Below are 13,551 nucleotides of genomic sequence, written 5' to 3'. Positions count from 1 at the left end.
CCTTCTGGGTCCCCTGAAGTTTCATTCTTTTCATTCAGTTTCATTCTTTGCCATGTGGCTGTCCAGTTTTCCTACCATTTATTTAAGATACTGTCCTTTTCCCCATTGTATATTCATGGCTTCATGTAGTAAATTAATTGACTATACATGCATGCAGTTTTTTCTGGGCTCTCTGTACTGTTTCATTGATCCATGTGTCTCTTTATGCCCCTACCATACTGTTCTGATTACTATAGCTTTGTAAGACAATTTTCTGGCTCCATATACATTTTAGAATTGTTTCTTCTATATCTGTGGAAAATGCCATTGGATTTTTGATAAGGATGGCATTAAATCTGCGGATTGTTTTGGGCAGTATGAACATTTTGACAATCTTCATTCTTCCAATCATGAACACTGAATATCTTTCCCTTTATTTGTCTTTTTCAATCTCTTTTATTGATGTCTTACAGTTTTCAATGTATAGGTCTTTCACCTCCTTGTTAAATTTATTCCCAGGCATTTTATTCTTTTTGATGAATTGTAAATGGAACTGCTTTCTTAATTTCTCTGTTAGTTCATTATTAGTGTATAGAAATATAGCAGATTTTTACATATTGATTTTATATCCTGAAACTTTACTGAATTCTTTTATTGGTTCTAATGTTTTTTTGGTGGAATCTTTAGAGTTTTCTATATATAATACATCGTCTGCAAATAGTGACAGTTTTACTTCTTCCTTTCCAATTTGGATGCCTTTTATTTCTTTTTCTTGCCAAGTTGCTATGGCTAGGACTTCCAATACTATGTTGAGTAAAAGTGGCGAGAGTGGACATCTTTGCCTTATTCCCTATCTTAGAGAAAAGCTTTCAGCTTTTTACTGTGGAGTATGATGTTACCTGTGGGCTTGTCATATATGTCCTTTATTATGTTGAGGTATTTCCTTCTATATGCACTTTGTTGAGAGTTTTTATCATAAACAGATGTTGAATTTTGTCAAATGCTTTTCCTACATCTATTGAGATGATCACTTGACTTTTTTTGAGTTTATTTATTTTGGGAGAGAGAGAGAGAGAGAGAGAAAATGAACGAGTGGGGGAGAGGCAGAGAAAGAGGGAAAGAGAATCCCAAGCAGACTCCACACTGTCAGTGCAGAGCTAGATGTGGGGCTCAATTTCTCAAATTATGAGATCATGACCTGAGCCAAAATCAAGAGTAGAACACTTAACCAACTGAGCCAGCCAGGTGCCCTTGATCATATGATTTTAATTTTTTAAAAAATGTTTATTTTTATTAGAGAGAATGAGTGAGTGAGTGGGGGGTGGGGGGCAGAGAGAGAGAGGAGATAGAGGATCCGAAGCAAGCTCTGCACTAATAGCTCAGAGCTCAATGTGGGGCTCAAACTCACAAACTGAGAAATCATGACCTGAGCAGAAGTCAGACACTTAACCAACTGAGCCACCCAGGCGCCCCTGATTTTAACAAATTTTTTTTAATGTTTATTTATTTTTTGAGAGATGGAGAGAGACAGAGCACAAGCAGGGGAGGGGCAGAGAGAGAGAAGGAGACACAGAATCTGAAGCAGGCTCCAGGCTCTGACCTGTCAGCACAGAACCCGACACGGGGCTCAAACTCACAAACCGTGAGATCATGACTTGAGCCAAAATTGGCTGCTTGACCAACTGAGCCACCCAGGTGCCCCTAGGTGCCCCTGATTTTAATTTTCAATTGATTTGCAGATGTTGAACCATCCCTGAATCCCTGGAATAAATCCCATTTGATTATGGGGTGTAATCCTTTTAAGGTACTCTTGAGTTTGGTTTGCTAATATTTTGTTGAGGGTTTTTGAAAATATATTCATCAGGGATACTGGCTTGTAATTTTTTTTTTTAATTTTTTAATGTTTATTTATTTTTGAGACAGAGAGAGACAGAGCATGAACAGGGGAGGGTCAGAGAGAGAGGGAGACACGGAATCCGAAACAGGCTCCGGGCTCCGAGCTGTCAGCACAGAGCCCGACGTGGGGCTCGAACCCATGGACCGCGAGATCATGACCTGGGCTGAAGTCGGACGCTCAACCGACTGAGCCACCCAGGCGCCCCATGGCTTGTAATTTTCTAATGGCATCCTCTAATGGTTTTGGTATTAGGGTAATGCTGACCTGGTAAAATGAGTTTGGGGGGTTCCCTCTTCCATTTTTTGGAAGAATTTGGGAAGGATTGGTATTAATTCTTTGAATGTTTGGTAGAATTCACCAGTGAAGCTGCTGGGTCCTGAACTTTTGTTTGTGGGAAGGTTTCTTTGTTTCTTGTTTTTAGGTTTTAATTTAGGTAATTTCTACACCCAATGTGGGGCTCAAACTCATGACCCTGAGATCAAGAGTCACATGTTCCTGCAACTGAGCCAGCCAAGTGCCCCTAAAACGTTTTTTATTACAGATTCAATCTCCTTATTAGTAATCAGTCTGTTCAGATTTTCTATTTCTTTACGATTCATGAAGTAGTTTGTATGTTTCTAGGAATTTATTTTATTTCCTAGGTCATCAAATTTGTTAGCATATAATTATTCATAGTAGTCTCTTATGATCCTTTGTTTTTCTCTGTTATCTGTTTTAATGTCTCTTCTTTCATTTCTGATTTTGTTTGATCTCTCTTTTTATCTTGGTGAATCTAGCGAAAAGTTTGTCAGTTTTGTTTGTCTTTTCAAAGAACCAAATCTTAGTTTCATTGATCTTTTCTATTGTCTTTTTAGTCTCTATTTTGTTTATTTCTGCTCTGATATTTGTTACTGCCTTCCTTTTACTAACTTTGGACTTTGTCCTTTTTTTCCGGTTCATTGAGGTATAAAGCTACATTATTTATTTGATATTTTTCTTGTTTCTTGAGATAAGCATTTATTTCTTTGAGTTTCCCTCTTAAAATTGCTTTGCTGCATCCCATAAATTTTGGTATGTTATGTTTCCATTTTCATTTGTCTCATGGTATTTTTTTCCTCCTCTGATTTTTTTTTTTTTTTTTTTTTTTTTGAGAAAGAGAAGGCACAATTGAATGAGGGGCAGAGAGAGAGAGAGAGAGAAGTGGGGTTCACCCATGGGACTCGAACTCACTCATGAACCATGAGATCATGAGCTGAGTCAAAGTGAGATGCTTAACAACTGAGCCATCCCGATTTTTTCTTTGACTCACTGTTTGTTCAGCAGTATGTTGCTTAATTTCCACATACTTGTGAGTTTTCTGGTTTTTATTCTTGTATTTGATTTCTAGTTTCATTTTTTTTTTAATTTTTATTTATTGTTTTTACAGAGAGAGAGAGACAGAGCACAAGCAGGGGAGGGGCAGAGAGAGAATGAGACCTGTACAGAATCCGAAGCAGGCTTCAGGCCCTGAGCTGTCAGCACAGAGCCCAATGCAGGGCTCAAACTCATGAACCTTGAGATCCTGACTGAGCTGAAGTCAGACGCTTAACCAACTGAGGCACACAGGTGCCACTGATTTCTAGTTTCTTACTGTTATGGTTGAAAACATTGTTTGATATCCTCTTAAATGTATTACGACTTGTTTTGTGGCCTAAGATAAACTAATATAATGTTGTATGTCAATTTTACCTCTATTAAAAACTTTTTTAAATAAAAAATAAATAGGGGCACCTGGGTGGCTCAGCTGGTTAAGCGTCCGATTTCAGCTCAGGTCAGGATCTCAAGGTCCCTGGTTTTGAGCCCCACGTTAGGTTCTGTGCCGACAGCTTAGAGCCTGGAGCCTGCTTCAGATCCTGTGTCTCCCTTTCTCTATGCCCCTCCCCAATCACACTCTATCTCTCTCTCTCAATAATAAAATAAAAACATAAAAAAATAGAAATAAAAATAAAATGGTAAATAAATGAATAACAGAGGCATAAAGGAATCAGAAATTCTTAAAGAAATGGCTGACATCACATTCAGAGTGGGAAATGTTGGGGCACCTGGGTGGCTCAGTCAGTTAAGCGTCCAGCTTTGGCTCAGGTCATGATCTCACAGTTCGTGGGTTCAAGCCCCATGTTGGGCTCTGTGCTAATAGCCCAGCACCTGGAGCCTGCTTTGGATTTTGTGTCTCCCTCTCTCTCTGCCCCTCCCCTGCTCTCACTCTGTTACTGTGTCTCTCAAAAATAAGTAAACATTAAAAAAAATTTTTTTTAAATAGAGTGGGAAATGTTTAAAATAAACCTGGAACTTCTTGTCATATCAGAAATAAAGGAAGCTATCAAAGACTACTCGAGCCGAGTCAGAAGTCAGTGAGGCTCCCACTGGCTAAAGTTGAGATGATTTGGCTATCAATACTAGTAAGTACAATAGATTGAAGCAAATCAAATATGCTTAAATTCATGAATATATAAAAATAGTAAAAACAAATCATTAACCACCTTGAGAAGTGCTAGGGAACCAACTTATTTTGAAAACTGGTAATTGAAACAATCAAGCATTTGTCCTGGCTTTGCTAAATAAACTGTACCTCAGGGTAACCAAATAGTTGATGAGGAAAAGTTGCTCTGTATAGAAGTATTTCAACTCATAAATGAAGAATGGTAAGGGTGCTTGGGTGGCTCAGTCAGTGGAGCATCTGACTCTTGATTTTGGCTCAGGTCATGATCCCAGGGTTGTGGGATCAAGCCCCATGTCGGTTTGTGTGCTGAGAGTGGCCCCTGCTTGGGATCCTCTCTCTGTCTCTCTCTGTCTCTCTCTCCCTTTGTCCTTCTCCCCCACTCATGCACTCTCTCTCTCTCTCTCTCTCTAAAAAAAAAAAAAAGAAATGATAAAATTAGAGTATCATCACTTTGCAACCCTGTAATATTGTGACTTACAATAAGAAATATGTATAATGGTCTTCATCCCATTTCTGTCACAGAGCTCCTAAAATCCTTGGAATTTTCTAAGTGATGTGACCTTTAAAGGTGTCACTTGTTTGGTAATGAGGTGATTTTTAAAATTAATTAATTAATTTTTTTATTTTTGTAATAATTTAATGTTTATTTGTATTTGAGAGAGAGAGACAGAGTGCAAGCAGGAGATGGGCAGAGAGAGAGGGAGACAGAATCTGAAGCAGACTCCAACTCTGACCTGTCAGCACAGAGCCCAATTCAGGGCTCGAACTCACAAACCACAAGCCAAAAACCACAAACCTGAGCCAAAGTTGGTCGCTTAACCAACTAAGCCACCCAGGCACCCCAAGTGATTTTTTTTTTTAAAGTTTATTTATTTTGAGAGAGAGAGAGAGTGAGCATGAGTTGGGGAGGGCCAGAGACAGAGGAAGAATCCCAAGCAGGCTCTGTTCTGTTAGTCCTGACCCGACTAACCTGAAATTTAGAGCTACTGACCTGAAATTTAGATGCTTAACTGTCTGAGCCAACCAAGTGCCCCAGGACAAATGACTTTTTTAAAAGTTTATTTATCTATTTTAAGAGAGAGACAGAGAGTTGGGGAAGACTAGAGACAGAAGGAGAGGAAGAGAGAGAATCCCAAACAGGCCCTGCATTATCAGCAAGGAGCCTGATGCAGGGCTCAAACTCATGAACTGTGAGATCATGACCTGAGCTGAAGTCTGATGCTTAACTGACTGAGCCATCCAGGCTCCCCTATAATGAGGTGACTTTTTGACCCCACTTAGAGATGAGGGCTGGTTGCCAGGAGAACCAACCATGTGAATAGAGGGTTAGGACTTTCCTACCTCCCTCAACTCTAGGGAGGAAGGAGGGCTGGAACTAAATCAATTGCCAATAGTCAGTTATTTAATCAATCATGCCCTTGTTATGAATCTTTCATAAAACCCCAAAAGGATGGTGTTCCAAGACTTTCCAGATTGGAGAACCAGAACCCTTCCCACATGCCACCATGCTGGGTCTTGAACTCCATGAGGACAGAAGCTCCTTTGTTTGGGACCTCATCCTATGTATCCCTTCATCTGGTTGTTGACCTGTATCCTTTAATATTCTTTGTAATAAACTGATAATATAGTGAGTAAATGGGTTTCCTGAGTTTTGTGAGCTGCTCTAGCAGATTCGTTGAACCTAAGGAGGGGCTCATGTGAACTTCTGATTTATGCCCACTATGTCAGAAGTATAGGTAACAACTTGGACCTTTGACTGACATCTGAAGGCCAGTCTAGAAATTAATTGAATACAGGAAGGCATTGTGGGAACCTCCATTCTGTAGACAGTGGGTCAGAAGCACACATAATAACCTGGGATTGTGATTGGCATTGGAAGTGGAGGGCAGTCTTATGAGACTGAGCCCCTAACCCTTGGAATCTGATACTATCTCTGGGGAGATAGTGTCAGAATTGAATTGAATTGTAAGACACCCAGCTGGTGTTGGAGAATTGCTTGGTGGGGGGAGGGAGGCACCCCCACTCCACCACACACATTGGAAATTAGGTCCAGAACATTTAAACCCCTGGTGAATTGATGACCTGAGAGCTCAAAAGATCATCATTAGCGATTACAAATACCACAAAAAGAAAAGGTGCTAGGGGCACCTGGGTGGCTCAGTCGGTTAAGTGGCCGACTTCGGCTCAGGTCATGATTTTGCGGTCCGTGAGTTTGAGCCCCGTGTCGGGCTCTGTGCTGACAGCTCAGAGCCTGGCGCCTGTTTCAGATTCTGTGTCTCCCTCTCTCTGACCCTCTGTCTCTGTTTATGCTCTGTCTCTCTCTGTCTCAAAAATAAATAAACGTTAAAAAAAAAATTAAAAAAAAAAAAAAGAAAGACAGGTGCTGATTGATTTGACTAAGGTTCTGGATTGAACTACCAATTACAGAAATACAGAGAATGAAGACATTTGAATATCACCATAGGGATCAATTTGGAAAGTCTAGTCTGTGGGAAATCTACAGAAAAATGGCCTTTTTTTTTTTTTTTAAACAAATTAATGCCAGGGGAGAAAGAGAACAACAAGGAAGTTACTGAATAAAAGATTAAAAGACCTATCAGCCCAGGGGTGCTTGGGTGGTTCTGTTGGTTGAGCATCCGACTCTTGATTTTGGCTCAGGTCATGATCCCAGGGTTGTGGGATCAAGCTCTACATCAGGCTCTGCGCTGAGCATGGAGCCTGCTTGGGATTCTCTTTCTCCCTTTCTTTCTGCCCCACCCCCCTCGCAACAAACAAGCAAACAAATAAATGACATATCAACCCAATTTATTTAGATCCTGACTCAAAGATGTTTTGTTTTAATTTTTTTAATGTTTATTTTTGAGAGAGAGAGAGAGAGGATGAACATGAGAGGGGGAGGGCCAGAGAGAGAGGGGGACAAAGGATCTAAAGTGGGCTCCATGCTGACAGCAGAGAGCCTGATGTGGGACTCAAATTCACAAATTGTGAGATCATGACCTGAGCCAAAGTTGGATGCTTAACCAATTGAGCCACCCAGGCACCTCCAGAGATTGTTTAAAAAGAATAACTTTATGAGACAATAAGGGAGGTTTAAATTCTGAATATTTATGGTATTAAGGAACGAATGTCCCTGGTCATGATAATGATATTATGGTTATGTTAGAAAGAAGTTCTTGGGCGGCTGGGTGGCTCAGGAGGTTTGATATCTGACTCTTGATTTCAGCTCAGGTCATGATGTCATGGTTCATGGGTTGGAGTCCCATTTTGGGCACCCATGCTGATGGTACAGAGCCTGCTTGGGATTCTCACTCTCTCTCTCTCTGCCCCCCTCCTGCTAGCTATCTTTCTCTCTTAAAAATAAATAAACTTTTTTTTTCTTTCTTTTTTTTTTAATTTTTTTTTAATGTTTATTTATTTTTGAGACAGAGAGAGACAGAGCATGAATGGGGGAGGGGCAGAGAGAGAGGGAGACACAGAATCAGAAGCAGGCTCCAGGCTCTGAGCCATCAGCCCAGAGCCTGACGTGGGGCTTGAACTCATGAACCGTGAGATCGTGACCTGAGCTGAAGTCAGACGCTCAACCGACTGAGCCACCCAGGCGCCCAAAAATAAATAAACTTTAAAAAGTGTCCTTATCTTTTAAAAATCCAGATCGAAATATTTATGACTATACACAATTTTTAAAGTACAGAATATTATTAGGCCAACTTCTCCAATCTTAAAATAGAAATATATTAACAAAACAATACTTTTTTCAGATTTATTGGGATACAATTCATATTTAACACTGTGTAAGTTTAAGGTGTACAACATATTTACCTTGTGAAATGATTACCACAATAAGGTTGGTTAATATATCCATATATATTATCATATAATTACTATTTTTGTGTGTGGTGGTAAGAACACTTAAGATTTATTCTCAGGGTGCCTGGGTGGCTCAGTTGATTAAGCCTCTGACTCTTGGTTTCGTCTCAGATCATGATCTCAGTTGTGCAATGGAGCCCTATGTTGGGCTCCATGCTGAGCGTGGAGCCTGCTTAAGATTCTCTCTCTCTCTCACCCTCTGCCCTTCTGCCCAACTTGTGTTCTTTCTTCCTCTCTCTCTAAAATTAAAGTAAAATAAAATTTTATTCTCTTAGCAACTTTCTTTTTTCTCTTTCTTTTCTTTCTTTCTTTCTTTCTTTCTTTCTTTCTTTCTTTCTTTCTTTCTTTCCTTCTTTCTCTCTAAGTAATCTCTACCCCCAACATGGGACTGGAACTCACAACCCTGAGATCAAGAGTCACATGACCCACCAACTGAGTCAGCTAGGTGTCTGTCCTAGCAACTTTCAAGTATACAATACAGTATTGTTAACTATAGTCACTATACTGTACATTAGGTCCCCAGAACTTCTATCTGGAAGTTTGTACCCTTTGACCAACATATTCTCATTTTCCCACCCCCAGCCCTGGTACCACCAATCTGTTTCAATAAGTTTTGCTTTTTTTTTTTTTTTTAATTTTTTTTTTTTAACGTTTATTTATTTTTGAGACAGAGAGAGAGCATGAACAGGGGAGGGTCAGAGAAAGAGGGAGACACAGAATCTGAAACAGGCTCCAGGCTCTGAGCTGTCAGCACAGAGCCTGATGCGGGGCTCGAACCCACAGACTGTGAGATCATGACCTGAGCCGAAGTCGGACGCTCAACCGACTGAGTCGCCCAGGCACCCCAAGTTTTGCTTTTTAAGATTCCACATGAAAGTGAGATCATACACGATTTATCTTTCTCTGAGTTATTCTGCCTAGAATAATGCCCATCCGTGTTGTCACAAATGGCAGGATTTCCTTTGTTTATTTTTTTATTTTTTTATTATTTTTTTTAATAAACATTTTTATTTTACTTTTATTTTATTTTATTTCATTTTACGTTTATTCATTTTTGACAGATGGAGAGAGACAGAGCATGAGCGGGGAAGGGGCAGAGAGAGGGAGATACGGAATCCAAAGCAGGCTCCAGGCTCTGAGCTGTCAGCACAGAGCCTGATGCGGGGCTAGAACTCACGGACTGAAAGATCATGACCTGAGTCGAAGTTGGACACTCAACCGACTGAGCCACCCAGGCGCCCCAGGATTTCCTTTTTTTTAAATGGCTGATTAATTTTCCATCACACACACATATACACACACACACATACACTGCATTTTCTTTATCCATCCATCCATCTTTAAAAAACTTTTTTTTAAATGTTTATTTATTTTTGAGAGAGACAGAGACAGAGTGCAAGCTGGGGAGGGGCAGAGAGAGAGGGAGACACAGAATTCAAAGCAGGCTCCAGGCTGTCAGAACCAAGCCTGAAGCAGGACTTGAACTCATGAACTGTGAGATCATGACCTGAGCTGAAGTCACCCACTTATCCAACTGAGCCATCCAGGTGTCCCTGTCGTCGTCTTCTTCTTCTTCTTCTTCTTCTTCTTCTTCTTCTTCTTCTTCTTCTTCTTCTTCTTCTTCTTCTCTTAAAGAGAAAGAGAGAGCATGAGCAGGGGAGAGAGGCAGAGAGAGAGAGAGAGAATCTCTCTCAATCCCACAACTCTGGGATCACTACTGAGCCAAAACTAAGAGTCAGATGCTCAATCGACTGAGCCATGCAGATACCCCTCTTTATCCATCCTTTGGTGCACATTTAAATTGTTTCCATGTCTTGGCTAATTGTGAATAATGCTGCAATGAACTTGCGGGTGCAGGTATATTTTCAAGATACTGATTTCATTTCATTTCTATTTTTACCCAGAAGTGGGATCTTTGGTATTTCTATTTTTAATTTTTTGAAGAACCTCAATACTGGTTTTCCTAACAGTGATTATTTTCACTGCAAAGCACAGTGAGTAGAGAAGCCATTCAGAAGACTAGGGTTCCAGGTGAATCTGAATTGTGTCCTAAAACTCTAGGGAAGAATACTTTCAAACAGATGAGAAAGAGGAGACTGGAAAGGTAAACTGCTATTGCAAAATGCCTGACACCACCATGACTCTACTACTACCCCTGAAGTACTAAAAGAGCTTTCTAACTGGTCTCTGTTGGGCTTTCATCATTCCCCATTCCTCAACCTAGTCTCAAAACAACAGCCAGAGCAATCCTTTAAAGACATAAATCATATAATTTTGCTTTCTCCTTAAAACTTTCCAATTGTTTTCCAATTCACCCAGAATAAAATTCAAAGAGTTTATGGTGGTTTCATGTTACCTCTATGACTCTCCCTCTCTGTCACTTCATTCTATCCCCACCGAATTTCTTGTCATTCTTCTAATGTTTCAGGCTACATCCAAGTTCTGAGCCCTCACACTGGCCTGGTCCCTGTGTCTGGAATTGTCCTTCAAGATAACAGCGGGATTCTTTTATATCCTTCAGATTTTTCTCATGTCACTTTCTCAGCAAATACTTCCCTGGCCATATCTGAAATTTCAACACCTTCTCTACTCACTTTCTTCTATCTCCTCTCCTGCTTTATATTTTGTCTTTATACATATTATACATCTCTGATATACATTTTAAATTGTTTTGCTTATTGGTAATTTCTCACCAAGCTCCATGAGGTCAGAAGTTTGCTTGTTTTCTTCACTGCTTATATCCTTCCTACTTAGAACAAAGCCTGTTATAATAGATGCTTGCTTAGAAAATATTTATTAAATAAATGAATACTTGAATGGCCCCCTCCTTTTCTTCAAATCTAGTTAAGTGTCACCTTATCAGTGAGGCCTTTCCTTAAGATCCTGTATAATATAAGTACCTTTCCCTCTACATACCCCAAAACCATTTCCCTGCTTTAAAAAAAAATTGCAGTCAGCACCATCTGACAAATTATATAATTTGTCTCTTTTCCTTTCCCTGTAGATTCTAAGTTCCACGAAGGCTGGGACTGTATCCGCAAGAACCGGAGCACCTGACTCTTGGTAGGTATTCAAGTTATTTCTTGGGTGAACTAATGAACCATTTCGGACTGACAGCATTCTTTCCACGATCACAAACACTGTCAGAGTGGCCACGAAGTTCCATCACAATCTAGAGAAGCTTGCCAACTAGCACTGTAAACTTCACACTCCAGGTGCTTCTTCAAGAGCACTGTTCTTCGCTAGGAACTGCAAATGTCGCTGGGAACTGTTCGCCATTTCATTTCTGCCCCTAAAATTTAAGCACAGAATTGACAGCTCAGGGCAACGCAGCGATTACAAGTATTTAGCAAATTTCGTTGTAAACTGTCGGTGTTAACCGAAACTTAAACGTGTTTACTTGACTCTGTACAGCACTGTCCGAGAACAAAAGCTAATTCCTGGTAGGTGGGGCCTGGCCTGTATGGCTCAGGATTGGCTAAGACGCGGCAGGCCTCGCCCCCGTCGAACAGATTCGCCCTTGGGCGGGGCTGTGTTGGGCGGTGCGTGGGCGGGGCGAGGCGGGGCGGAGCCAGGCGGGCTTGGCTGGCCGGGCAGGGCGATCTCCCGCCCACCGGACTCACGATTGGCTGAGGCTCCGCAGGCTCTACCCTTGCTGGCTCACTGCGCGCGCATGGGCGGGGCCGTCCCGTGAGGCGCGTGGGGCGGGCGGGGCTGGACTTGGGGTTGGGGCTGGGGATGCTGCGGCTGGGCGGACCTGCTAGGCTTGGGCTGTGGCCGAGGGATGGCGAACGTGCGGGTGGCCGTGAGGGTCCGACCTCTCAGCAAGAGGTGAGTCTGGAAGGGAGGGGGCTCCTGAGGCGTCATATGAACTGAGAGGAGGGCGAGGTTCCCGCCTCTCGCTCAAGTGATTCTGGCGCGGAGAAGTCAGACACAAAGTGGCCCAAGGGGCCAGGGTCCGGAAACCCTAAAAGCCTGGCGGGACAAAGTTTCGGTTAGAACTTTCGGGTCTCGTCCTGGGGTATAGTGCTTACTGGATTGCGTCAGCGGTGGGCTGCGCTGTGTTCGTGTCCCTGGAGTCCTGTGAGCAGGAGTTTTGGGGGACCACGGCTCAAGTCTTGATGCATGGGTTGGGCCTTTCTCACTGAGTTCGCTGAGAAGGGCTGGGAAAGTACCCGGGGAGAGGAATGGGCAGTGTCTTCTCTTCTTCTTGGTGGCTCTGGAGTACCTGCGGGGGCTGAGGCAGAATTGTGTTTGCTCCTGAGCGCACCTTGGTTTCTCTGCACAGATGTGGAGAGAGCCAGATTGTAAGGCATGAGAGGGTAATTGAGGCCCAGGGAGAGCGTGGTTTCATCCCATGCGCGGTAGCAGAACTGGGTAGTAGAAGGAAGTTATTCTAACCCGTTTCTTCAGTGTCGTCAGTGCTTATTTCCTCATGGGCTAATCAGATCCATCATCTCTCAGCTGTTGAGGCATCCAATATCAGGCGACATAATTTCTTCCCTTTTTCATGGATTTTCCACTCCCAGGTTTGGAAAGCCAGGGAAGGGCTGGTATTTTAATTGTTTTTATTTGTTTGTTGTCGTTTTTTAATGTGGGGCTCAAGCTCACCCAGAGATCAGGAGAGCAAGAGTCTCATGCTTTACTGATTGAGCCAACCAGGAGCCCCTGAACTGTGTGTGTGTGTGTGTTAATTTTTTAATGTTTTATATTTTTGAGAGAGAGAGAGAGAGAGAGAGAGAGAGAGCAGGTGACGGGCAGAGAGAGGGAGACACAGAATCTGAAGTAGGCTCCAGGCTCTGAGCTGTCAGCACAGAGCCCAACATGGGGCTTGAACTCACGGACCATGAGATCATGACCTGAGCCGAGGTCAGATGCTTAGCCAACTGAGCCACCCAGGGGCCCCACCCCTGTACCGTTTTTTAAAGAGCTATTAGAGTTTGCTGATAGGTATAGAAGGTGTAGAAAGAACACTGAGAGCAAAGGACTTAAGCTGTTAGAAAACCCCCTTTTAGGGAGAGGATGTGTAGAGGGAGGTGAGTGAGAGGAGACAAAGCTGGCAGAATGTAGTTTGGGACCATAAGACATATAATGGAATTATTTGGGAGGTTTAAAAATTTTCCAGGACATAAGGTGGCTTGCCAATTGGGCAGAAGGATAAATAAAAATGCATTGTCTCCCATAACAAAATTTGGTACTAGCAGGGATTATTTTTGTCCCTGGTATGGTGGTGATTGGTTTTGAAAAGTCATACAATTGACAGAATAATGAGGAGAGCAATGGGATGAGGGAAAGAAACAAGAACAGAAAAGAAAGTAGGAAAAAGGCAAAAGAGATACAATGAAGAAAG

General features: G+C 42.0%; 1 protein-coding gene across 3 annotated transcripts in view; it reads left to right on the top strand.

Annotated features, from left to right (window-relative positions):
- The window catches only part of STARD9 (StAR related lipid transfer domain containing 9), a 135,293-nt gene that overhangs the window by 4,025 nt on the left and 117,717 nt on the right, over positions 1-13,551 (top strand). For 2 of the 3 annotated variants that reach the window (XM_042942256.1, XM_042942254.1), the window contains exon 1: positions 11,941-12,032. In XM_042942256.1, the coding sequence (XP_042798190.1) occupies positions 11,986-12,032 (47 nt within the window). In that variant the 5' untranslated portion in view covers positions 11,941-11,985. Of the gene's footprint in view, positions 1-11,205; positions 11,265-11,940; positions 12,033-13,551 lie in introns of those variants that run through there. The other variant, XM_042942255.1, reaches the window with a different exon arrangement.

This window comes from Panthera leo, chromosome B3, assembly GCF_018350215.1.
Source record: "Panthera leo isolate Ple1 chromosome B3, P.leo_Ple1_pat1.1, whole genome shotgun sequence".
Lineage (NCBI taxonomy): Eukaryota > Metazoa > Chordata > Mammalia > Carnivora > Felidae > Panthera > Panthera leo.
The sequence above is the reverse complement of the archived record's forward strand: the minus strand, read 5'-3'. Positions and strand labels throughout refer to the sequence as shown.